This window comes from Pseudopipra pipra, chromosome 1, assembly GCF_036250125.1.
Source record: "Pseudopipra pipra isolate bDixPip1 chromosome 1, bDixPip1.hap1, whole genome shotgun sequence".
Classification (NCBI taxonomy): Eukaryota; Metazoa; Chordata; class Aves; order Passeriformes; family Pipridae; genus Pseudopipra; species Pseudopipra pipra.
Window position 1 is genome coordinate 113,728,922 of NC_087549.1, and position 27,925 is coordinate 113,756,846.

Below are 27,925 nucleotides of genomic sequence, written 5' to 3' on the forward strand. Positions count from 1 at the left end.
GTGGACAAGAACAGAGAAAAGGAAATACAGCATTAATAATTGCTGAAAGGGAATCCCCAGTCTTTTGGAGGAATAATAAAAAAAAAAGGAAAGTCACAACTCTGAAATACTTCATAAAATTTAGTGAGTGTTTTTGTTTGTTCCTCCTATGACTGCAGACTTGTACAAGAATCCTTTCAGGAATCAAAATTCAGTAGCACAGGTTCACATCAGCATCTTTGGTGTAACCATGAGAACCTGAATGGAAGCAGTTAATTCTTCAGTGTGTGTGTGGGCTCATTCTTTGGTATAGAAGTTAAAAAAAAAAAAAGATGGGAACTAAAAGCTGCTGAAATATTTAGTCTCTTCTCCCTGACTGAATGTCTGTAAAACGATTTTTTTTTCCCCTAGGCCTTGTTATGCAACACAGTTGCCTGAAAGAACCTGGCCTACAAGTCTTGATTACTGATTTTCCTACACACTTAATCTTTTCCAGGCATACTTTGATAGACTTAACGTTTCTGCTGAGTCGGTAGAGATTCAGAGTCATCAAAACTGCGTAAACTCATACCTATTCAGACTAATGCCTTTAAGTAATCCTCTAGCAAGCTCTTAATTCTGAGATATGATATGTTTCATTTTGATTGTGTCCTCCAGGTGAATTTTTTTAATTTCATACCCAGAAGGTGTAAACAAAAGATGGCCTTTACTGTCATTGTCAGGTGGAAATGACTCTTGTTAGTTTAAAAGCCATATGCTCCTCTGGTAGAAAGTGTCAAACACCTTTCCTGTGAGGTGTCATGGCCCTGTGCAATTTATTGTCTAATGTTTCCATGCTAGTGCTGTCTCATTATCTGCTGCACAGTGTAAAGATGCTAGTAGGGGTTGTGGGTCAGGATGCACAGAATTCTGTAGAGAGAGACCAGATAGGAATTTGATAATTTACTCTATTGCTTCTAACCTACAATTCATGAAAGCAACCTGGTCCAACCAGGCAGCACAGTCCTGCTCATGAGGAGTGTGAGAAATAATCGATGACATAACTTGGGTGATTTGAACTTACCCTTGAGTTTACTTTCCTTCAGCATCAAAAGCTCTCACTATTATGCCATAAAGAGAGAGAACTGCTTTAAAAGTAGATCTATATTTACATTCTCTGTGTTCTCTGCACCTTTGCTCTGATTGTGTCCTTGAGGTCTTTGGCCAATTATGCAAGTTTTGCTGACTTCCCTGTGCACTGAAGGCCTTGTAGCCTTACTGCTTCTAAAGCAAGGACTTAAAGTAGCTGAGGTACTGACCTAGTACTTATGGAATGCACTTATGAAAATGATAATTAAATAGTATCTATTGCTTTAGACAGGAAAAAAAATACATCTCCTTTCTTTGATGTAAATATTTTTATTGCTTTGTTTTCCAGTAACTTGAGTAGAAAGAAAGCAGCTTGGCATTCACTCCAGTAAAATCTTGTCCAGAATCTGCAATTGTGTAGGTCATGACTTAAAATATTTTTATAGCATCCTTTATCATGGAATAGTTTAAGGATGACACGATTTTTCCACTTCATGTTTCTCATGAGTTGTCAGTCTTAGACCTCAAGCCTACAAGCAGACATGAAGATTAAACTGAAGTCTTCAATCTTGTTTTGAAGGCTAGTCAATACATGTTTTACTTCTGCTCCAGAGCTTCACGGAAGAGTTTTTGTGATTGTCTTTTTTATTAAAGCTTGATTTTGGAAGTGCATCAACAAGAACAGTCAGTGAAGCAAAATCCTGTCTGTGTTTCTGCTTTTGAGTCAAAATAATGTCAAATAATTTCATATTAATTTCTAGCTGTCACTGTTAAAGGTACGTGCATTGATCACTGGCTAAATTCTTTGTAATTTTTTTCTTTCATTGAAAAATACGCTGGAGAAGTGTATTATTAGCTGGAAGTGTTGGTTACACATAGTGTGTGAGTTGAGGATGAGGAATTGCATACAAGCTTCTTTGGGTTTTGGAATTTTGGTCTTTCTGTAGGAGGGAGAAAAACATCAAGGATTTGCTTTTTTGGCCAAGAATGTCACGACTTTGGTACACGAACATTTGCTGATCAGCATTAAGTCCCTTGTGACAAACTTGAGTTCATTTGGCATGCAGACAGGTAGCAGGTGCCTTCTAAAATAAAAATGTGGAGAAGAAACTTTTGTCTTCACTTCAAATATTAAAAGCTGTATTTTTTTTTTTCCACCGCTGTAGCCTTTGGCAGAAGAGTTATCTCCAGAGCCTGTTGGCTGCTGTGGTTAACATTCTTCCTTCCAACTGTGAACAGAGCAACCTTGAATGTTTGTTTTAATGTAGCTTTATCAGCTTATGTTGAGTTTTAAGTCTGGTTTTTTATTTTAGTGTTTTGGCAGACAGAATCTTCTCTTGCAGCGTGCACAGATCAATCCATTCTTTCAGTCTGTGCTTCACATTAGCCATTTATTTACTGAATAAATATCTCCCTGATAGGAATTCCCTCCTATATTTTTCTGTTTCTCCCTTGCCTACTTTTCCAAAGTATAGAATAGAATGTTTCATTTTTCTGAAGATTTTTAAAAACAAAAGCAAAACTCATCCTTACTATGGATTTATTGAAGTTCATTTGAATGTGTAACTGCTGCTTATTTTCGCTCCAATGGTGGCAAATGGATTGAAGGTGATTCTGGAGGTATATGTGGGGATATACTTGAATTTTATATTCACTATTGCTGCCTTTTTTGAGAAAATAAATGGATAGGAAAGACAATCTAGATGCTTTCAATTTGGTGACACATGACAACTAGAAATTCTCTGGCAGCTGAGATGACAAGCCAGAAAAATGAGCAGAGAAGTCCTTGTTTGTGCTTAACTGTCCCTGCCCTCCAAATGCTGTGAGGAAAGAAGACAGGGGAAAAGGTACTCTTTGTTACTGGTGTACTTCACTAAATTTGTCATGGTCAGTCAGTTCTCCCGTAATTGCATCACCAGACTTGCTTCTGTCAAGAATAACCAGAACAATTTGCTCTTCTATCTAAAGGCTAATACATTATTCCTTACATGTTCTTCTTTCATTTGAAGATAACATTGCTTTCTAGCCCCCACACAGCATTAGCAAATATAATGTTGTCTTTCTGATCTGAAAAGCAGATACGCAACTGCCGCTTGCTGTTGCTGGTTCAGTAGGGATTCAGCGGAGAGACAAAACTGTCGCATCCATCCCCAGCAGGGGAAGAAATCCAGACCTAATACTGGTCTCTCTTCAAGGGATACCACTGCATTGTTAAGGGGATATTTGTTAAAGTATAGTTACAATATATTGTAAGAGTGTTATCAATAGACATTAGTTTGCAATTGTGCCAGCAAAAAACATGGGTTTTTCTGTAGTCTATAAATCAAGATCAGAGGACTTAAAATTAAAAGAGTTTTTGTTGTAGAATTGAGGTAGGTATTAAGCATATTTCATGCATCGATTATCATGCAAGAGTGAGTTTGAAGGTACATCAGGTACCTAGAAAATCAGAACCAACAAAAGAGGATTATCAACATTGCCTAATGGAAAAATGTCCCGTAAGCCTTCTCTTTTGAGAGAATTTCCCTCCCTCCTGCTGTGTGCACCTGTAGAAGGGAAACATGTTTTTCCTGAGGGTGCTTAAGCGGGATACAGCCTGTTGTGCTCTCTGAAATAGATGTTTGTGAACTACTGCATTGCTGTAGGGAAGGGATAGTAGGTTGTGTTTGGGGGCTGTACTTTGCTTATGTAGAAGCATTCTTGTGTGCCTTGGATTTGTCTCCTGCATGTTCATCACAGTGGAAATTGATGTTGAGGGTAAGAGGGAAAGAATCTAATTTTTGGGTATTTTCTATAAGAGCTTTTGTTTTGTATGTACATATCCACTGAATTTCAGAGGAATCAGACCTGGGTTTTCACTTCTGGAACTACAGAACCAACACCATGCAGGTAGAAGAGATCTGGCTGATTTTACTAGTTGTGTATTTGGTATGTCCTTTCTAATTTTATATCGTTTACTGCAGAAACAGATGTCTTGTTTTAGTTAGTGTAGTGCTTTGCATAGTCTTAAAGCAAATAGTAAAGTAGCTATGTAGCTGTGAATGCTTTTGTATCATTGTGACTGCCTTTTTGGAGAATTTGTTTAGAACTCTGAAATATATCAAAGTAGATTTGAATTTACTTTTCTATCAGCTGTCTTTGGCTATGACTCAGAACAGAGAAAAAAAGTCTAGCTTAAAAAAAAGGCATGACAGCAGTTTCTTCTTATTCTAATCCAACTCTGAAGATAAACTTTCTCATAATATGTTTAGTTTTTTATGTTTTTTTTCCTTGAAGTTGTTATAAGAACAGGGAATTGAACTTGTGATAGAAATTTTTCAGTCCCATAAACTGGCAAAGATGGCAACTTGGTTAGAGTGGATTTACAGATGGCAGCTTAGTCTGCAGAGAGAGTAAATTCCAGTAAAAGAATTTGATTTGATATGGCATAGACAACAACTACCTGTACTATTTTGTGGTAAGAATAATTTGTACTAGTGCAGATGAGAACATTTTGGATGTACTGAAAAACAGAAAAAAAAAAAAAGCAGAGAAACTGTATTGAAAAGTTTTGGAAAACTCATAATGTGAGTGAAGTGGGAGCCACGTTGATATGGCTTTTCGCTTTCTACATAGAGGTCATTTTCTAGTCTTAGTTGATTTTAAGATTATTTCTGATGAGTTCTCTCATCATACATTGCTTTTGCCTGAAAAGTAGGCTGCTATAGTAGGTATATGGCACCTCCCGTGGGATGATATGAGAATGCTGACATCTCGGAGTAAGATTTGTAGATTAAAGAACATCAAAGGTTCCTTGATGGGCCTCTGAAACTAGGCATGAATTTTATCAACTTTTTCAGAGAGATGACTTTTTGTTTATTTAGATTTCTGTGGTCTATGACTAATACCTTTTACTTTCTCTTCTGCAGTGTAGTCATATTCCAGGCAGACAGTTTAACAAAACAGTTTTTCTGATATGCAGAGGTGTTGAGGGAACACGTGCTCTATTATCCTTTGGACTTTAACTCCTGGCATCCTATTGGCTAGGTCATAATGCGTTTTTAAGATCTGCTTAACAATTGATTAGTCTGACAAGATTTCTTGTTTTGTGAGGGCAGCATTGCCCTTGGGACAGGAAGAAAAACATCCTTGCCTAGTTTTAACAGTTTCTGTGTATCTAAGATACTCTAAAATGTGCAGAGAAAGATGAAGGAATTGGTCTTTTTATAATGTGTTTGTACTGAAGAGGAAAACTAGTATAGTGTCTTTAAAAACATGTAAGCAATGATGAAGTAAATGTTCACACTTAAAAATTTTTCCCAAAGCAAGGTAGTTATTCAAATGGGAGCTTTTTATTGTGCTTATTTACATAAATTAGATTAAAAAAAATTTAAAAGCAACTGTTTACAGTGAAGGCCAGGTACATTGTATATGCAAAGGGAAAATGGATAGCCTAAGGAAATGATCAGATTTTCAAAGATTGGCATAAAGAGAAGTCAGTTCAATTGCTTTTAGTGTTTCTCTAATATGAGAATAGCAGCAGTAGTCCAATATTCAGCTGTTTGCCAGGGAGAAACAAAAAAATTGACCGAGATCTGTTACTACAAAGTTATGAAGAGTGAGAAGCATAGGCATGCTCCATAAAACTGTGGCTATTCAAAAGGGAAAAAAATGTATTTTAATTTGCTTTTTTCCCCTCTTTGAAATCTGTACTAATTAACATGAAACAGAGTAAAAAATTTTTAATGGTTTTCAGATAAGTGAATTTCTTCCAAGAAACCAACATTTTTATTTTAACTTCTCCAGTTGACTTTTACTGTTAATGCTGATGGAAAGCTTCCTTCCTCCCATGCAGTGAGAGTCCATTTTGAATCTGCCAAAACAACCTTCAAATTATCCTCTCAATCATAGCTTGTTTTGAGGGATCTGGGTTTATCCTTTGTTCCTAGTAGCAAACTACTCAAGACCTTAGAAGCAATGGCATCTGAGGATACTATGACTACTGTGGTCTTCATTCCTTGCTGTGTATACCAACATCAAGTATTGATTTAACTTCTGCCTTTGGGATGGGGGCAGGTGTTAACTTCCTCATGTGTAGACCAATAAGTAGAGCCAATCCAAGAAAATGACCTTTTGTTTTGATACCATCATTTTCTCTCACATGGCTAATGTCTCCTGACAACAGAGCCACAGAGATGTTCTTCTTTTGGCAAGGGGGAATTTTTGTAATTGTATGAAATATACATTTAAAAAAAAAAAAGAAAAAAAGATGGATTTTTTCCCTGTTGATTAATTAGATCTTTGAAAATCATTTTATACTTAACTATTTGCTTATGCTTTCTTCATGCTTTCTTCAGCAAAAGATGGTGCCACAAAAGCATGCTAAGCAAGTAGAGCTGAAGTTTTGTCATGTCATCATAACTTAGTGCCATTTTAGATGAGAGGAGTGTTCTGTAAATGTTTTATCTTTAGAATTTGCTAAGAGTTCAGCTATAGGATTCGTGGCCCTTTTTTTAATAATGGAAGTGTTAATGTATTACTACACGGCATTGCCTCACCAGATCAAACCATTTATTTTAATTAGGAGGCAATCTCTGGTAACCCTGGTGATACGGAGAAGAGAAATTGCGTGTTCTTTAATGTACTTAGCGTTGCTTTGCGTCATCTTGAAAACTTGTCAGTGAAGAGAGGAGATCCTCCCTGTGGCACTAATTGTATATTCATATACAGATTATGGTAATGACTGAAGAGCTGCTTTTTTTTTTTTTTGGTCCATATCTCTGCATTTTATAGCAGCGTGTAATTAATAGCTGAAATTTAAGTCCTGTGCTGAGGGCTACTGATTTGACTGTTGATCCTATGTTTTAGAGCAGTAAGGGAGGAACAACTGCACAGTTGCCTTAGCTGATCCTCCTTTCTTTCATGGCATCCTTAAATACAGATCCATCCAGGATATCAAGTGCCCCCAGAAATAAGGGTCGTTCTGATGTCAAGTTCTGTTTGATTCATATTTAATGTGTATCTTTCTAGTGAGATCTCTTCGTCTTGGGACCACTGAAGCACTTTAATACTTAATCTAGAAAAAGCTTTTAATAGTACAGACAGAACTAAAATACAGCTGCTAGGCTTAAAACTCTGATTTCAGGCAGAAAAAAATGGAGGGTTTACTTGGATAACTTTATACCTACGACAATAGTGGGTAGAGAATACTTGCTTAATTACCAAGGCTTGCAAGATAGAATTATACGTAAAGGTTACTCCTGGTGGGAGGAGTAACATTAATTGACTTAAAAAAAAAAAAAATCACACTTAAGTTGGCCTATAAGATGCTTACGTTGGTTATTTAGAGTGTTTCTTGCTTCCAAATGCAGGGGTATTATTTGAGAAATTCCTTAAGCTAGTTCAGTAAGTACACGATTTTTTGTTACTAAAGTAAAACTGTGCCTGGAAGCAGAGAAGAGATAACAGTTCACTTAGATTAGTAGAATGATTATGTGAATGGAAGAAATCTGTAATCTGTCTCTTGTAAGCTGACACCTATTTTCTGCTTCAGAAGGTATCCTGGGATGGCCTGGACCCAAGTCACACTCCCAAGAGCAACTGAAAAATGGTGCCCTCAGCTCCTTATCATCTGCTAGTGCCAACATTACATGGGCAATAGTACCATCTGCATCCCAGGACGGACAGGCGCTACAACCAAATACAGAGGTAAGCATGCTTGGTCTCTGTGGGTCATTAGTTAGGTGGAAACCATGTATAATGGTGCATACTTTTATCATTAATTATTGTACTTTTGTCTTTGTAGTATCCTCTTTGAAATTAATTGTGAAAATGAGAAGTTTCATGCAAAAGTGCACTCTAAAAACTTGAAATATACTATTTGACGACATTACTCTGTGCTTTTGCTTCTCTGAGGTACTTAGGTCAGTGAACTTTGACAAGTGCACAGCCTCTTTCCTAGTTGTAAAAGCAATCAACAGACTGTTGGGATGCATTTCTTTCTACTGGTGACAAAAAAAGCTGTTTGCTTTTCATCCTGGTTTGAGATAGACAGGAGGCACTAGGGCCACGACATTTGCTTGCTACTTGTTCTTCCATGTTGCTCTTGGGCATCTCTTGAGTATAGAGATTCTTTGAGTTGAAAAGCTGTATTATTTTCTGATACCTTTTCCTATTAAGTGCTTATGGGCAGAACTTGCCCACATCATCCTGCACCAGCCAGTTGATTTGTGCTTTTGTGGCATTTACTTGGTAAAGGGCAGTTCTGAAGCTTCGACTCTTTGAGGAGACTCACAGCTGCATATCAGACATCTCATGCACTGAAAATCTCTCACCATGACACATTTCTTCAGCTTCGGTTACCGGTGCTACCCACCAGGAAAACACTTCACTCTGAGACCCTACAGATTATAGGGAGCCTGGAGCACATGAGACCTGGAGAACTGTGAAAAAGTTTTTGAAAGAGCTGAGGAAACCCTTTTCTACTACTGAATGCCCTTGGCAATTGGAATGGCTTAAGTTAAATTATATGACCTTTAATAAAATCTGTAATGGCTGAGAGCATCAATAAAGCTGTTTTTCCAGTTCCTTTGTAGTATTGTGAGTTGAATATAGCTCAAAAACATTCAAGGATAAACTAGATTTGTCTTTTTTTTACTATTACATGTTACTGTGGTCCTCTTCCTTAGAAAGTAATTTCAAATTCTGTTACTCCTACTGTCTGTTAATCATAATGTGTAAGTTACCTGTAATTGATTTTAATTAGGAAGTTGTCTAATTTCTTTTTCAGATAAGCCAACTGTAGTTCTTACAGTGTGTTTTTAAGACAAGGGCTATTTAAGAGTATTGTTTTGGGAGTTACTGAACCATTGAAATTTGTTTCTTTTTTTTTTTTTGGTCTTGATCACCCAATAAAGCCAAATGAGATGTAGGGGCATGGGCTTTGCAGCAAGAACATGAAGAGGAGCAGCTGATGTAACTTGTGTCAAGATACCGTTTTTGCAGTTGCATTTATGACTTGTTTTAAATTACCATTGTTTTTTAAAGTCCAATCTCCTCCCCTTCACTTGCTGATAAAAGACACTGAGTTGTGTGTGTGGCTTGGGTACTGCTTTGCTTGTGGAACTCATGATTTACTGAGAAAGGGAGTACCCTTGAAGAGATTGATAAGCAAGGAAGTGTAGCACACTGTAGTACAGAATCCTCAGTGCTTTGTGGACAATCTTCTTGAAATCAGCAGCCTGCATTTAGAAGCTTTGGGACACTAGCCCTTAAAAAAGAAGAAAAAGGGAGGGTAGGGGGAGAAAGAGAGTAAGATTTTTAAGTTATAAAAAGCTCAGCTCAAGATGGTGTTTTTGGTAGAAGCAGTAAGTGGAAGTTCATGGATTGGTGGAGCAACAAGAAGCAGCTGAACTCAGGCATGTAGTTTTTGTTATATAGAACTACAATTTATTAAGCAGAAATTTGGGTTAGCCTGAAGAAAGTGGCCTACATTGGGATTCATTCCTGGAAGCTCTTTCCAGATCTGCATCTTCCCTTACACTGAGTCTCTGTGTGTGTGATGATGTCTGAGTTTGATACTGTTGGCTCAGAATTTGAAGTGCTTTTTTAAATGATACATTTTTTCAGTTTTGATCATTTTTATCAAGATACCAGTGCCCTGTTGGAAGGCTGAAGCACAAAAGCAGTATTATGGAAGATGGGAACAGTTGCATCTAACACAAATTGGAACTTTTGTGTTTTTATACTCAAGTTCAGATCAAGCAAGTTGTCATGCCCTCTTAAAGAGGCTACACCTCAGATCCTTTTCTGGGAGAGGACGTGAAGTTTTCCTAGAGTGCTGTAGGTTTTGCCCAGCTGTCCGAGCTGAACAGGTAGCTGGAACTTCTTGTTGCTGTGATTAGAGAAAAGAGAGTGAGAGAACAGGTTTTCAAGAGGAGAAATTTTTTTTGAGAAACTTAACTGTTACCCTGCTAAGGTTGCTACCTGAGCCAGGTAGTCACCCAGGAGATGATGTCTGATATCCCCAGAGTTGTCAAAGGTGTTTGACTTGACACACTCTAGCAATTCTGTGTGCATGATTTAATCATGTTTTTAAATATATTGTGTCCTGGCATTGAGTAGCTAGTTCATTTTCAAAGGTATAAAAGCAGTGACTATGCTTATTTTGTAGTCCCAATACTTTGTTGTAAGTAACAGTGGTGACATCAGCAGAGAATGAGAAAATGCTTCTAGATGTTCTTGGTTGACATTTTTTTGACATTGTAGGCTCCTATTTCTTTTTTATCTGGTAGCTTTTTTAAATGTAGGAGAAGAAAGGAGTACACTCAAATGAAGCTTATTTCTCTTAATGATTTCCTTTAAAAAAACCCAACCAACTAGGCACTAGATAATCCTGTTTCTTGTAGAAGCTGGTGGTGTATTAATGGGGCTCAACCTTCAAAATGTACCTGCCGAAACAAATGAGCCTTGCTTTTACAGAAGTTATGAGAAGAGAGTGCTAATTCCTGTATCAGTGCTATTAAAGTATCTTCTTTGAGTGGGCCTAGATTTTTATTTTAAAAAATCTATACTTTTTGTGATAGAACCTCTTAGTCAGAAGCTATACCCCAAAGGAATGGGAGAGAACCTTTTGGCGAACTCTCTGTGCAATATAGTAGATGTACAGACCAAACAAATTGTGAACTGACCTGCAGTCTGAAATAGAAAAGGCCATTAAATGGTACCCTTGAGGAGCAATAGGCTTGGCTGTTTACATTAAGGAATGTTATTTATAAGTTAAAGATAATTTTAGTTATGTGGATCAGCAGTGATTTTAAAAAGAAAACAGAGATGTTTTGTTGGGGCAAAGCTGGGGGGTTGTGGGTGACTGCTGAGGAATCTCTCCTGCATAGCCAGCTGCCAGAGGCAGCAGTTTCCTGGCAGCATGATCAAATGGCTGAGTGTGGTTGGTGGTAACTGTGCCAGTTCTCAGCACAACATTCAGACACTTTGCAGCTGTGTGTTAAGCGGCGTCATTAACAAACCCATGACTTGTTTTCTGCCATGGTTTTTGTATGTTTATGAAGAAGTGTAGATCTTTGCAATTCTTCCCTGAAATAAGAAGGTTCATCTAATGCAACTTTCTTTGAATACTCAAGCATTCTTGAGAGATGTGGTGAGTTCTGGAGTTGAGTTTTGGTGCTGTAGGTAACTAAAGTAAAACCTTGCCTTCTGATCTGTCACACTGTTAGGGTTTCAGGAATGCAGAATTTCTTCCCTGGTGATATATGATAGTGTTGGTGTTTACTTGCTTTGGTTATTTAGGTTGTTTCTTGCTTCCAAATGCAGGGATGTCATTAGAGATGTTGCTTAAACTAGATTAGAAAATAAAAGATTTTGTGGCAGAAATTATTTTCTTATGTGTTCCTTGCCTGTTTTACCATGTACTTTCTTGATGTTGCTGCTTCATTTTCCCAGATCACTTTTCTTTTAGGGCTGTGATATAGGACAGCATGAGGTTAAAGGCTGTTATCCTCACTGAAAGAAATAACCCTGACAGTGAATAACCAGATCAAGCACTTTTGTCTTTTATTTTCCATACTTTTAAAAAAAATTTTTATAAGCCTTCTGAGTTTTAGTTCCTTTTTTTTTTTTTTTGTCTCTCCACCTGAAAGAGCAGGTGAAAGGAAGCAGGGATAAGGGCTGAGTTGAACAGAACTGTTCTCCATCTGATGTGAATCAATATAAAATACTTCTGGGCATCCCGTAGTGAACCACTTCAGATTTTATAGTATAAGCTGTAATTATAATTTCAAGGTATTTTTTAGGATTTTCCCTTAAAGCAGAGCAGGACAAATCTGCTGTGGAATATGTCAGAGTACACTCTTCAGAGCTGTGATGTGAACTTGGTCTGTGTCTGGTCTGCCATAAACGAGACCCTGCTTCCTTCATTTAAGGGTTAATACTTTTGAAATTCCTTTCAAGAAATGCTGAAATGGATTAGTTTGAATCTCATAGTAAATTCAGTTGTAATAAACTCAGTGCCAAAGTAGAATAAAGGTGTAAATCACTTCCCTGTGTGAGCTACTGTTCCAGTTCAACTAATTACCATTATAGGTGTCAGAATTCCCACTCTGAGCTGACAAAATATAGCTTCAGGCCAAATGCTTCCCCTGACAGCTAAATATAAATGGGTAACAGGCTGTTCTTATGTGGGGTCTGAAAGGGAAGGAATCGTTTTCTTTGTATCTAACAGTTTAGTTAAGAATTATTTTAAAAAATAGTGCTGTAGCTACATCTGCGATATAGCTCTTTTCATGTGATTTTTATGCCTTAAAATGCCATGCCAGCTGATTCTTTCTGTCCTGTATCTGTGTAGTCTCTCTGCTTTCCAAACTTTCCCTTGCTTGTGTGCCTGAGCAGCTGTATGCATGCTCCGTATCAAAGTGTCATTTTAATAGGATTGAAGTTTTAGCTCTGTAGGAGCCTTTAGCTCTGATTATCTAACTGCTAAACCAGGTTTTAATTGTGATAGTGATTGCAAGGGCAGTCAAGTCCAGGTTATTAAAGATATTTTGGTGCCCTAGATGGTCTGAACCTTGGTGTTTTCAACTGTAAGAGGGAACTGTGCTATTTAAAGGAGGTGCTGAACTGTTAAGTTGTTAATGTTAAAAGTTTGTGGGTTTGTTCCATTTTTTCAGGTGATACTTTCTTTCAAGCTGTTATTTGTATTTTATCTGTAAGTTAGTATATATCCTAATATGAGTTCAGACTTTTGGACTTCATAGCTGTTACAGAATGTGTTAGAGATGCTAAAAAAATGATTTAAAAAATGCTCCTGTAATTTTAGAAACTAAGCTAGATAAAAGAAATTATTTCTAATTCAGTATTTATTTATTTAATTCTCTATTTATTTCTGTCTTGCCCATTTGTTCCTAGTGTTTCCTCGTTCCTTTTTGTACTTGCCATAAATCTGCGTAATTGATGTTGTGAGATGAGCTTAGCCCTGAACATACAGTGCTAGCCACAAATGCAGTATTGGAAAGAGAACAGATCAGGATGGGAAAGTAACATTTGCAGTATTACAGAGAGTCCCTTTTCACTGTTTAGTACGGACATTACAGGATTTCTGCATGTGCTCTGGTTTTTGTCTTCTGCATGATTAAGTGTTTTTTGGGCCGGAGAGCACAGTGAATGGCCTGTAATGACTTAGATAGCTAAATTAATCTCTAGGCAGAGATGGTACCAGTTAATCCATTCACTACGCAGAGCATCTAAAAAATGAAATCTGAGGTAATCAACTGAAGGTATATTTAAGGATAATCAAGGGAACGTATATTTAAGGATTAAATGTACAATTACACTAAAAGTAGAATTAAATGACCCTAAGCCTGCTACAGCAGCCCTGACAATGACTAAGATAATCTAGCTAATGTTGATTTTAGTTTTTTTGGTAGCTTTCTAGAATAGCTACTGTGTCAGCAAACAATCCTCTAGTAAAACTGTTTATGCAAATAATAAATGAAAATTTGCCTCCAGCCAAAGCCACTGCATATTGTTGAGTCACTCCCACCTCCAAAATGCATGTTTTCCAGCTGCTATCTATATAATTGAGAGTAATATTCTATGTAAAATAAAAATATGAAGCTTTAATATAAAATTGCATCTAATTTGAATAAACATGAGGCTCTGATTCATCTGGCATTCCATAATTACTAGTGAAAGTCAGTGAAAACTAATCATTGGAATATAAAGAACTTGGGAACCCTTGCAGTAAGGCTTAAAAATTAAGTTAAAATGGATCAGTTGCTTACTCTGTTCGTTATAAAACCTGTGCCCCCTGCAAAAGGAATCTGAAGCCAGGGTTAATTTTATTTCAGGATTGTGTGCTGATTTGTTCTGTGCCAGTTGATTTGCTCTGTGCCAGTTGATTTGCCTTGTGCTCTTAGTTTTATTTCTTAATATATTTTTCTGTGTGTGAGTTTGGCAATTCTGCCCATTAGTAAGCTTACCCATCTCGTTAAGACTGTCAGTAAGATGGGCTGAAACTCTTCTACAGTGAGTGTTTATCTCAGGTTGGCATTGCTTTATCTTTCTTAGTGAAGCATCATCCAAGCTGGCTTCAGCTGTTCCATCTGGTCTTGCTAGAAAAAAAATACGGTTTTCAGCTTGTGTTGATGTATTCTAGGGATTTTCATATTTGAAAAACTGGAAGTGTGGAGACAGCTGGGATAAAAGGATTTAGTTATAGAACTTTGTTTGAGAGTTAGGAGTTGGAAGGAGAAGATGAAAGAGGCAAGACTCTTCTACATTGTAGTGTAGGGAGTCTGCACAGTTGTCTTCACAGTCTGAGATGGACCAAGCAATTCATCAGACTGAAAATGGTTCTTAGAAGCTTTTCAAGCAGAGTTCCACTGGCCTCGAGGTTAGCTGTATAAAAGGTGACAATCTTCTAAGTTCAATTTGTTTCATTAAATCTTCTCTTGGTATGATTTGTAATGATCTGATTTTCTTTGGGAAGACTTGAGCCTGCTTTTTTTTTAATTTTGTTGTGTTGCAGCAATGTGTATCGTGGATGAGACAAGAAATTGTAGAAAGTGTCAGGATAGTTTAATACATGTGTTGTCTTTAAGAAAGATTGTTAATAGTGCTTGTATTAACATGTCTTTACCATTCCTGTCCTCTTATAAATATGCTGACATGTGATATTGCATACAAGAAATAGCACTGTGAGAACTGGATTTACATATAGATTAGTATTGCAAGACCAGACGATTGTAAAGGTTAAATTTGTAGTTGTCCATCTTTTTGTGCCCTCTTTGCATACGTGAATGGTATATTATTGACTAATGTGGCAGTAGTTTTCTGCCATAAATTTGCTTAGCTGGCATATAAAGCAACATAAAAGAGAATTACAGCTGGCTGTAATTGAACACCTCCAACAGTGGAGGTCCCGCAAACTCCCTGCACAAACTATTACAGTTTCTCTAGGGATTTTGTCAATGGGAGGAGAGGTCTGTTTGAGTAGGATGCCTTTCCTTCTCAGTGTGCTGTACTGTCTGGTGAGTGACTAAAAGGGTCCCTTTTAGGTCCCTTTCCAAGAAGTGTTTATCTTTCCCTTTGTGGGAATATGAGGCCTTGAAGAACTTGGTTCTTCAGATTTCTCCCTAAGGATCTCATTCTAGAGAGGATGCCTTTTAATACAGGGGGATGCCTAAAGAGTGTAGCCTTCTACCATCCTTTCCCCCATGTTAGTCCCCTCACGAACCTGCAGCTCAGTGCAGTCTTTTGTCTTTTGCTCCCCAGAAGTTATAAGCATGTGACTTTCAGACCTCTTGTAGTCTCTGAAGTACTTCCTGACCAATGACTGGAACCTGTCCTGCTACACCGTGTGGTTTGTAAGCTTGTACGTTCTGAGTAACTTATTTTGGATAGTGTCAGATGCTGTATTTATAGCCATCTTGCTTCTAAAAAATTTGATTCTCAAAATAAAACTGAATATCTTTCAGGAAATTTTTCTTTACTAGTAACTGTAGCGCATTAGGAATAGGTTTTGTTAAAATTGTTTATGATGTGATACTAAGTATCTTACAGTGGTGATTTATGCTAGTCTGCAAGGTTTTTTTGCTTCAATTTAGGACAAGTCCGTGGGGCTTTTCTCTTTGCACTTTTTTTTATATTCTCATGTTACTGTTCCTTTCTGATGATAAAATATATTTATTCCTTGTTCTTACTGAATTTATGCAATACTGCAGAGTCCTCTTGTGTTTTAGAATTCAGATTAAACAGTGCTGTCTTTCAGTAGCCCTCATTTTATGAAAGGTGCTCACAGGATGTGTGGACTAGTACTTGGTACCTAATCTTTTCCTGTGGAGTCTGTGCTTGGGAATTAGCTGCTTTTCAGCCTATTTTCAGAACTAACTATGTTAGGTTTATGAAAATTGATTTTTGGCAGAGGAATTGTTTTATGAAGAAGAGATGGACATGTAGGGAAAAAGTTGTCCAACAAACATTATTTGGTGCATAACAGGATTACAATGCTGTAGGTAACCCAAAGAAGATCTCTGTTTAACAGGATATCTAGTCACTGATTGATTCTTTATTTTTAAACACAATTACTTTCATGGTTAATTTCAAATATTTTTTTCTGAATAGCCTTGCACAGGCTATTCTGCAACGTAAACAGACATGCTCTTTGTTTCATGTTACATGCATTTGTTCCTATTCTTTAAACAAGAAACCAGCCCTTTTTCTTTTGAAATCTCTTATGTTATCTGGTCCTCATCACTGCTTTATTGTTATGTTATTGCTAAACATGGTCACAGGTCAGAGTAAAACACATCTGCAGTGTAGGAAAAGGAAGCTGTCTGAGCTTGCTCTTTAATGATGAAAAGGCATCTATTCCCAGAGATACTACTGCAAAACATGAACAAAAAGGCATTAGTAGAGCTCTGTAAATGGTGAGCATCTAGATAATGTGCTTGCCTCCAGATGCCTGGCAGATTGTTTTTGTTGAGAACGAAGAAGATTGCAGACCTATTTGTCACCTAAGGTACAGGTTTTGTGATCATTTTCTTTGCTTGCATTGTCTGTATGTCAACCTGTCTATATTTGCACAGTACTGGTATCAAGATGTGTTTCTACTTTGCTTGATTGCTTTGCAGTGATGGAATTGTCTCCTAAGGAGGGGTAGGTATTTCTTGGTTCAGTAGATGTCTCTGCTATTACATGTTGTATCCAATTAATGTTGTGTGATAGACAGATTGCTCACATTGCCACACTTTGATCCTTGCACTTGTCCCCAGTTGAAGAGATTTTCTGAACATCAAGTGTGTTTAGCATATTCAATGAAAAAGAAACAAGCTACAAACCACAAAACATATACAAATTATCCATACACACACCAAAAAAAGGGATGTTTTAATCATTGATAGTCCTAGCTTGAAAAATTTTATTTTCTCTAGAGACCTGAATTACCAAACATAAATAACAGCTTTGGTAAGAAATTAATTTCTGGGCACCCTGTAGACATTCTTTCCTGATGTAAGCTTTTTCTACCAAATAATATCTGGTTTGACCTATCAGTGCTGAATGATGTTTCTAGGATTACATAAAAGCTTTGACCCCACACTGTCAGAACCCGAACTCAGATGCAGCAGTCACTTGTCTATCCAGATAGATATGCCTGGATTATTTCTCTTGGTGTGCATAGTTTAAGGTAAGTAGAAAATCTTCCTATTATGCCATTTTTCCTTCATCCAGTTGTCTGAAGGAGAAAGTAGTTGTCTTGCCAATTGGTTCTGTATGTAGATGACAAAAAGAAAGCAATAATTTTGCTTGCCATAGCTTTGTTGTGTGTAAGTTATAGTGTGTTCACTTTTTAATTGTAAAATCCTTTTCATTTGATTGTCATCTCCTTGTATTTGCTTTGATGTTTTAAAAGTTAACTCTAATTTTGGTTCATCATTTTTGTATCTAAGCTATAACGACTGAATGCTAGGAGAAGTGTCACTGTGGGTGTGTTTTGGGGTTTGAGGAGGAGTGAGTTCCCCTTTGGGGTGGTAGGCATTTTTCATGTTAATACTGTGGCAAAATTTTTCCCAGCAATTAAAGCAAAAGGCAGTAGAGGAAACAGCTCCTATGAAATACTCAGAGTAAATGAAAAAAAAATGCAGCTGAGCTGAGCCTGCCTATTTTGTTACCTTTAAGAAACCTTTTTCAGGATGAAATGGAGGTAGATGGAGGTAGTAAGTTTTGCCTTGTAAATTCTCCATTTAAGCTCTGCTTTGGTTCTGAGCTCATTAGGTGGCTTTAAAAAAATCAAACCTCGGACACTGGGCAACCTTAATTCTCTTTGGAACTTTGGTATCCAGGTGCCATACCATGACACATGGTATGTTGTGTTTGAGGTTTTATCTTTGATCTTCTCATTCTTTGCAGTGATCAGTCACAGGGCCACTGGGAGCAAAGCATAAATGAGACTACAGTAAGATGGAGGCCAGGGCTCAAGCAATGACCTGAGTTCACTCCACCACAACTTGTCCTACCCTATTTTTGTCTTTCCTCTGCTTACATTGTGTGGTGGTAAAGGTTGAGAAGATTATTTTGTGTTTTGTTTTATTTGAACTTTTCTTGAAGAATAGAAAACCTTATATAAAGAGATACAGGATCTTATTGGATATAAAAAAGCGTTACTGCCTTACAGTTAAGTTTAAGGTTGATAATCTGTAAATGTCAATGAATTTGGAAGTTAGAGAAGAAGTGCATGGATGATGATGATTTCAGATATCAGTCTTTAAAGTGGGTGGGTTTGAAGTAATTGTGTTTCAGTTTTTGTTTGTAATGTTTCAAAGTTTAGCTAGCATGGCCAGATTTTGTTAGTGGGAGGGCTACAGGGGTGGTTTCTATGAGAAGCTTCTGGAAGTTTCCTCTGTGTTCTACAGAGCCAATGCCAGCCGGCTCCAGGATGGACCTGCTGCTGGCCATGGCTGAGCCCATCAGCAGTGGTGGTAGTGCCTCTGGGGTAACAAATCTAAGAAGGGGAGAAAAAATCCAATCCTGCAGAACAGCAGCAGAGGGAGGAGTTGAGACTATGTGAGAGAAGCAACTGCAGACACCAAGGTCAGTGAAAAAGGAGGAGGAGGAGGTGCTCCAGGCCTTGGAGCACAGATTCCCCTGCAACTTGTGGTGAAGACCATGGTGAGTCAGACTGTCCCCTTGCAGCCCATGGAGGTCCACAGTGAAGCCTGTGGAGGACCCCATGCTGGAGCAGGTGGTTGTGACCTTGTGGAAACCCATGCTAGAGTAGGTTCCTGGTACCAATGGACCAGTGTAGAGAGGAGCTTCATGCTGGAGCAGATTTGCTGGCAGGACTTGTGACCCCACAGGGGACTTGTGTTGGAGTAGTCTGTTTCTAAAGGACCGCACCCTGTGGAAGGGACCCATGGAGAAGTAGTTTGTGAAGAACTGCACTGCAGGGCATGGGTAGGACTCACATTGGAGAAGTTTGTGGATGACTGTCCCCCGCAGGAGGGACCCTGTGCTGGAGCAGGGGAAGAGTTTTGAGTCGTTGCTCCCCTGAGGAGGAAGAAGCAACCGAGGCAAGGTGGGAAGTACTGACTGCAACCCATCCCTGTCCACCTGCACCACTGTGGGCAAGGTGTAGGAGGTAGTAAAATTAAGCCTAGGAAGAAAGGGTGAGGAGGATGGATGGTGTTTTTACGATTTGGTTTTATGTTCTCATTACCCTACTTTGATTTGATTGGTAATAAACTAATTTCCTCAAGTTGAGTCTGTATTGGCCATGAGGTAATGGGTGAGTGATCTCTCCCTTAACTTGACCCATGAGCCTTCCATTTTATTTTCTCTCCCCTGAGAGGGGGGGTGATAGAGCAGCTTTGGTGGGCGCCTACCACCCAGCCAAGGTCAGCCCACCACAACAGCATGTTAATATGTAAGTCTTTGTATAAAATAGTTTAATAAGTACAACTTACTGGACAAACTACATTTGAGAGTCAGATCACTGCTAATGAGGGATGGGTGCAGTAAGCTTGTGTGCTTTTCTATCAGGTGCTTGCTACAGCTGGTAGTAAGGGCAATTAAATACATGTGTGTACCTGATGGGAGAAGAGAGGACAAGTGACGCTCGCAAGTTAGTGCAGTTTTGTCAGTTCTGATACAGTAACAAGCCCTGCAAGAAGCTAACAGCTAATTATATGTTACTACTTTGGGTATTCTTACTGTATCTGCTTTACAAAAAGAATTCTAACTTTGGTATTGAAACTGCAGAAAATCTTATGGGGCCAATTTCTCACATCACTGTAATGTGCTAAAGCTCCCTGACCTTACAGAGTTATATTTAATCTTACACCCACGGAAAACCTGTTTGCAAGCTCTTGAGTTACTCAAATGCAAGTGTAAATGATGCTTGCAAACCTGTATAATTATTGAAGGGAATCTGAAAATCAAAATGAAGCCTTTGACTTTTATGTGCACTAGTAGAGCCAGTGATAATTAGAGGACTCTACAGAAAATATGACAATCCTTGCCTGGTCTGAAAATGCTAATTCTGTTTAATATTGCTTCTAACTTATTCCATCTTCCTCTTGATGCAGAAATGTTTCATACAGTGGTTTGTTGGGGCTTTTTTTTTACAATCTTTTGCAATTTTTTGAGTGTAGAAGGACTTAAAGAATATTTTCCTTGGAATATTATAAAATAATGTATTTTTATGTTGATGTTTTAAGTTCCTAAGATTCATCCTCTTGCTTCTGACTGTAATCCCTTTTGTAATACCTAAAAACTTTTTCATGCCTTAATGAAGATTCTTAGAGTACTTTTGTGTAATTATATGAGGAATTGTCTTATGAGTCCTATACAAGTCCTCAGTGTGTCACTGTCAGGATATACAGGGTGTCTGCTTACTACTACAGAGAAAAGTCTGAGCTATGCAATGACTTCTTTACCTTGGTCTTTGGTGCTAACAGCAGCCATCAGGAATCCCAGACCTCTAAGATAAGAGGGAAAGTCTGGAGGAGGTCTGACCTTTGGTGGAAGAGGAACAAAGGAGGCAGCACTTAAGCTGTGCATACATAACTTCAGGACGCTTGATGGGATGCACCTATGAGCATGGAGGGAGTTAGCCAGTGTCATTGCAAACTAACCATGTATTGTCTGTAAAGGGTTATGGAGTTTGGGAGAGGTTCATGAAGGCTAGAGGAAAGTGAATGTCACTCCTATCTTCAAGGGCAAGAAGGAACATCTGTGGATGCTCTGGTAACATCTGGGTAGCTGCAGGTTTGTCAACCTTTCCTCAGTCTCTGGGAAGGTGGAGGAGCAACTGCCTTGGAAAGCATTTCCAAACACACGAAGGACAAGAAAGCAACCAGGAGTAGTCATAATGGATTTACAAGGGAAGTCATGCTTAACCAACATGATAGCCCTCTACAGTGAAGTGACTAGCTTGCTGCATATGGGGAAAGTAGTGGATGTTGTTTGCTTTTAACCCTGTCTTCCCTAACATCCCAATAGGGAAACTTACAGGGTATGGATTAGATCAGTGGGCAGTGAGATGGATTAAAAACTGTTTGAACGACCAGGCCCAGAGGGTTGTGATCAGTGGTACTAGGTCCAGTGGAGGCCAGTCCCTAGTGGTGCACCCGAGGGGTCAGCACTGGGCCTGGCTGTTCAACATCTTCATTAGTGACCTTGATGATGGGGCAGAGTGCACCCTTGGCAAGTTTGTAGGTGATAAAATAACTGTGAGGAGTGGCTGGTGAGCCAGAGGGTTGTGCTGTCATGGAGAGGGACCTTGACAGTCTGGACAGATGGGAATCTCATCAAGTTCAACACACAGAAATGCCAAGTCCTGTATCTGGGGATATCTGAGGGTAAGCCCCTTTGCACCACTCCAGAGTGGGGGCTGTCTGGCTGGAAAGCAGTTCTGCAGGGAAGAAGCTGACCATGAGCCAGCAATGTGCTCCTGGGGGGGAAGGTGGGCCAACAGCATCCTGGGCTGCTTTAAGGAAGAGTGTTGCCAGTGGCTTGTGATCCTTCCCTTCTACTTGGCAGAAGTGAGACCACATCTGGTGTGTGCAGTTCTGGGCTCCCCAGTGCAAGAGAGGCATGGACTTACTGGAGTGAGTCCAGTGCTGGCCCACAAAGATGATGAAGGTTCTGGAGCATGCATCATATGAGGAGAGTCTGTGAGAGCTGGGACTCTTCAGCCTGGAGAAGGCTTGGGGGGATCTTATCTATGTATATAAATACCTCATGGAAATGAAGAACAGGGAGACAGATTTTTCTCAGTAGTGCCCTGTGACAGGACAGGAGGCAGGGGGCACATGAAAGTCAATCTGAACATCAGAAAATGTGCTTTTGCTGTGAAGATAGTTGAACACTGGCATGGGTTACCCAGATAAGTTATGGAGTCTCCATCCTCAGAGATAATCAAAATGTAGTTGGACACAGTCCTGGGCACCTGGTTCTACATGTGCCTGCTTGAGCAGGATGCGGGACAAGATGATCACAAGAACCAAAATGTTCCAACCTAAATGAGACTGTGATTCTGTATATTCCTTTCTCTCCCTCCAGCAAATAAGTGATGAGATCCAGTCGTTCTTTACAGTATTGTTGCGTGATATGGTTTGTGGAGTATGTTGGAAAACCAAGCGCTGACCCATATATCTGTATTAATTACCTAAAAGTTAATATCCACTATGGCAGTTAATTTGAAAATTAACTTATGGAAGAGGCTTTGGAAGAGCAGAGGCATGTTTGCCCTTTTGCAGGAGCATAACTTTTAACTCTGTAATTCTATCCCATGCTTGTCCAAGTGTCGTCTTCCTGAAGGCATTTTTTTAAAATGCAGAATATTTCCTTCAGAAACAATTTCTTTCCCTTACAGGTTTCATCTGTTAAAAAAGAATCAGCATGTTTTCTGATGAAGACTGCTGACTAGAACATCCGTTTTGTATCCCAGCAGATGACCTCTCTAAATTAATTGATCCTGGTTCTAATGAGGTGACCTGTTTAAAATAGCTCTCTGCCAGTGTCTTTGGCATTTAAACTTTGAAGTACATCCCTTCTAGAAATTTCTAGAAATTATCTTTTGTTTTTTATTCAGATTTTTCTGAAAAAGTCTGGTGCTCCAGCCCAGTATTGCAAACTGATTTTGATTAAAATGATTTTAAATATAAGTCCCTTTGTGGTGCTTGTTTGTAACTGATTCAGTATTGGATTTCTCAGGGTCAGCATCTAAGTGAGGCTGTGCTGTTCATTCCCAGGCTGGGCAGCTCAATGGCTTTTACATTATGCTCTGACCATGCAGGAATGGAGCAGATTGCTGCTTTCCTAGGTCAGTTTTGCAGTTATGTTCTACAGGAAGAGGAAAAACAAAAAGTATGTTTGTGTCTGATAATTCAGAAAAGCTGCCATTAAAGGATAATCACTCCACATAATCTTTTGCATTCTGTTGAATGCTTACGCATTGGATACTACTGAACTGCGTGCTATTTTCATGGAAAGAAAAAGATGTAAAGACTTTTATGACACTTTAATGGTACACTAGCTTTGTATTTTGTGACTGTATGTCTGCTCACCCCATATTTTGCTTACGTTTGGTCTTTTTTTTTAAGAAAATATGTGTTAGTTAAAGAAATGTATTTTATATGCTCCTAAAAAGCAATTCAGAAGTCACCTAGAAAAGGTAATGAGGACAGAGGAAAATGCAGAAACAATATTGCTTGGTGAAGATGGATGCTCTTCAGGTCCTGTGACATAAATTATAAACTGCTTCTTTAAATTCTTTTTCTTGTAAAGTGTTAAAATATGCAGACAACTGCTGTCATTCACTGAAGGTCACTAGTATGTTGATAACTGTAACAGTAGACTTGTGGGGTTTTTGGTGCCCTTGCACATGTCCTTAAAATAGGGATAGTAAAGGTAATTAAAATTTTAGTCCTTATAGTATAGTCATTATACACGATTGAGTCTAAGGTTACATTGTATTTAATCCTCCCTGATGAGCAGAAGTCGTTCATTTACAACAACGCAAATGCTACTTTCCTGAGCACCTAAACTGTTTAAAGGATGCCCTGACCATGGACTTTTTGTAGGGTAGCAAAGAGAGGCAGTTGCTGTTTTGTTAGTAACATTTAAAAGGCATGGAAAACCTAATACCTATTTTAGCAGGAAAGAAAGATTTTCTGTCCCTGGGTGAATATGCAGTCTTGAGGCAAAAAGGAAAATTCTCAGTATATGATTTATTTTGCAGACTTGGGGGGAATTTGTTTGTTTTCTGATGCTATTAACAACTAAAGGTTACACAGCTGTTATATGTTCACTTAAAAGTATGTTACCTGCTAGCACGTTCTCTTTCACTCTCACACTTGTGCACACTCATGCACACTCCTGTGCCTTCCCCTCCCTCCCGGAGAACAGCTGACCAGGATATCCTCTGGGAACAGCAGCACCATTTCCCAGTTGGAGCTGCGTGCAGTTAAGCTCACTGATCTCAGTGCCATGTGACTGGAAATTCAAGGAGCAGATTGCTATCCGGTGCACACTCTCCAACCCGTTGGATAGCAAAAAAAGGAAAAAAAAAAAAAAAGGAAAAAAAAAAAGAAGGGGTGGGAGTGAGGAGGGGAGGTTCCCTTGCCTTTTTTTTTTCTGGCGCTGTTAATTCCTGCTGGAGCTTGTTTGCCGCAAGCTCGGTTCATGGCAGTAGCAGAAGCAGCAGAGCTTATTCGGTAGCTCAGTGCTCTCAATGAGGTCAAGCTGGATCAAAGGGAAGCCTCCTGTGGAAGCATCTACTGTAAGTTCTGATACTGCTTTTTCCACGCTCCCTCCAAATGAATGTGTGACTGAGCCAGGCTTCGGTGCCTTATGCCTCCCTGACTGATAATTTTGTATGAGGTTGTCAGGTTTTATGCTAATTGAACTTGTCAGTAAGGCGTCAGTTGGATAATAGTGCTGTGCATTTTGGGAGAAAAGGGCTTATCGTTCTCTCCTTTTATTTTCTGAGGGAGTGGGAAGAAGAAAGTGAGGTTTTGTCCTTCTGAAAAGCTCCAAGCTGTTGAGGTTACAGCTCACCAGATTCTGTTTTATGTAATCTACATATTCTACTTTCTAAATAAAGCAACTGTAAAGTGTCTTGCAGATGTCCTTGGGTTTCACCAAATAGCTATTCTTTTGGGAATAGCTACCTAAACATTTATGTAATTAAAAAAAAAAAGAGAGAAAGAAAATAGTTTATTCAAATAGTGGAAACATCCGTAGTACCTAAATTTAAGAGAAGCTCTCCTTACAAAAGCTGCTGTTCACTTGAGGGGTCTTTAATGTGATCATTAAGAAATATTTCTTTGAGACCTAATTCTGGGTATCAGCTGGTTTTAGTGAAACTTTTCAGTAGCGTGGACTTTCTCAGCGAGATGAAAAATTTGTCATTTTATGTAATGAACTAGCTGTTTCTGCAGAAATGTTATTCAGCATGACAGAATGCTAACTTTTGCAGGGAGTGTTGTCTCATTTGCAGCATGGAATCCATGGGCGATAATGAAATGCTGGGCTGTAATTTTTCAGCTACATAACCCAACTTTTTTTTTCCCCTTGAAGTACAAAAAGCTTACTTGAATACATATCTGGAAGGCTTGCAGAGTGGTTTCAATGGATTGAACAAAGTAACTACCACCTGTTCGGATTATTGTTAGTAATATATTGTAAAACCTGAGGAAAATTAAAATATCACAAGTTATTATCCTTTTCTGCTGTAAAGCTCCTCTTGAAGGGGGTGACATAGTGTCTCTCTCTTGATCTTCATCTTGTATTTCTGGAAACTCAGCAGTATTGGTGGTGTGCTGTGAAGTGGCAAAGTGTTGCAAATGTCATAAAGACTGATGGCATTGCCCTACCCCCCAAAATCTAATGTCTTTGGGTTTTTTGCAAAGGCGTGTTCTTTGATTATAGTTGTCCTTTTATTTCTTTCAGTTAATAGTCTTGACTTTCTTAGATATCTAAGTTGGATAGAGAAAGTTAAAAAAACCCCTGTGAAATCAGGTCATGCAACATCTACGTATGACATACAAATATTTGCTGGAGAGATTTATGAAACAAACTTGAAAACTCATTTTCAGCTGTGTACTTCTTTTTAATAAAAAGACTCGTTACTTTTATATGCTATGCTTTTTATCTGGCATCACTGCAATATAAATATGAGAAGATAATGTGTAAATTAGCGTCTGATACTACTCTCATTCTGAAGAAAGGGTCAAAATGCTTTATGAAGCTATCACTGGATTTTTTTATTTATTTTGAATATGTATGTTTTCTTGGTTTTAACAGAGGCTGTCTTCAGTTCCATTGAGACAGCTCAGTTTTTAAACATATATAGTGGGGAAAAAACCCTCGTCTGTATCGTTTTGTGCAGATTGTGACGTTTCTTTTCATTTCAGCATTCAGCTTCTGAGTTGATCCTAGTTGAAGATGAAATGACAGATACCGAAGATAATGAAGAGGAGGATTTAGGAGTCATGGATGATCAACGCAGTGTAATTCTCCATCTCATCTCTCAGCTAAAACTTGGCATGGACCTTACCAGGGTACGAACACTGTATCTCTTACATTTGTTTATTATTATTTTTTCTTCTCATCCTTCTGTGTGTGTGTGTCCATGTCCAATTCCTGTGAGAGTGTTTTGCCCCTATGGATGAGGAATTTCACCTCTATTAAGAGTGTGGTTCCAGAGAGCTATGGAGTGCTATCTCTTCCTAGGCAGGCTTTCAAATGAAGTGACCACATCAGATGTTTAGAGGTGGAGGGAAAGAAAAAAGAAATTAAAAAACCTCCAAAACCTTCTGCATATTATTTTGCAAGTCTTTCAGAGCAACCATATGTCATGTACGTATCCCATGTGTATGTTAAGTTAGGGTGCGCTGAGGGTTTGCAGAACAATAATGGCAGTTGTATGGATGAAGGAGATTCATGTTACTGCTTTGTGGATTGGTTTCCATTTAATTACATGTCAGCTTCAAAAACAAAACAAACATGATGGTTAAGAAATTACAGTCTTCAGTCTATCACTGGTTTTGTCTGTGCTAAGTAGCTCAGTAGTTTAACCTTCTGTACATCCTTCTGGTCCTGGAACCAGTCTTATCATGAGCTTGTCCATATTGATATGACCAGAGAAGTTACAGTGTCTGAAAAATTTTCTCTAAAGTCGTTAGAGTTTTGGAAATGAGGTAGATGTTCTGAAAGCAGAGGATGCTTCTTTTTGAATAGTCCTACATTCCAGTGAAATCTTCTTATGGGGCTTAATAATCAAGTGGATTTTTGTACAGATATGGAGTACCCTTTCCTTCCACAAGGGTTTTCTACTTAAAAGCCCCCAAATAAAACTCCTGTAACCCACTTCCCACAAATAAGAAGAGTTCATTCTGACACAAGTAATATAATATTTGGAATGACCAGAGAATTTCCCTTGCACATGAAGTAGCTTTGCAGGAAGCTGTTCTCTTGGGCATTTTGATATTCCAAAGAGTTCATCTGCTTTCCTTTTCATCTTCCATATTAATAAAAATCTATTTTTACTATAACTTTCTTACAAAATAAGGTTTTCTCAGTATAGTCGTCCTCTGGAACAATTGACGGTGTTTAAAAATACTTAAATTTTTAAGACTGAGCAATCCCTTGTTCTCCTGCTAAGTATAGCTGTTGAACAGCTGCACAGAAATTAATGTTTTGTCCTAAATAGAACATGAGTTTCGTAATTTCACTTGTGAATATACCTGTCACTTCTTAGTATGTCTGGGGTTATATTCAGTTCATTTTTGGTTTTGTTTTTCTTAGCTGTCCCTCTTTTCTGTGTTGGTTTGCTAAGGCTGTTTGAGTCCATAATGTTCAAACTAGACTAAGATTTCTTATCCATAGTTCTTGTGTCTTCAAAACATTTTGTCTTTGGTAATGAACACGTTTTTTTCTTTCCTGATTTCCACTGTCATCTTTTTATCACAGCAGAGGAGGTAAAACCCCAAAGGCACAGAATTAATGTAAATAAGAGAAGCGTAGACACTTGTAAAACAAGTAGGAAGGTAAATATATATATGATAACCTATGTCTTATAGAGTGTTCTTAGAGCACAGTTTTTAAGGATAGCGGTAAATGTTACTAGATTTGTAGTGTGGCAGAATATTAGCATGCATAAATGTCTGTGTATAATACCCACACTCTGAAAAGAGAAACAGGCATATGGCAGAATTAGATCTGTCTGTGGTCTGTGTGATGCACGAATACACATATGATAAGTATTAATGAGACATGCCACATGTGCACATCACTTTTCTGCCCATTTTGAGGATTAAAAAAAAAAATACAGGACAGCTGGCTGCTTTTTTTTTATCAACTTTGCTTACTGGCATGAGGCCCT

At 38.4% G+C, this 27,925-nt stretch overlaps 1 protein-coding gene across 2 annotated transcripts in view; it reads left to right on the top strand.

Moving 5' to 3' along the window:
- The window catches only part of OSBPL10 (oxysterol binding protein like 10), a 113,079-nt gene that overhangs the window by 63,790 nt on the left and 21,364 nt on the right, over window positions 1-27,925 (top strand). For both annotated transcript variants that reach the window (XM_064672379.1, XM_064672368.1), the window contains exons 6-7: window positions 7,580-7,734; window positions 25,956-26,102. In XM_064672379.1, coding sequence (XP_064528449.1) covers window positions 7,580-7,734; window positions 25,956-26,102 — 302 coding nt within the window. The remainder of the gene's footprint in view (window positions 1-7,579; window positions 7,735-25,955; window positions 26,103-27,925) is intronic.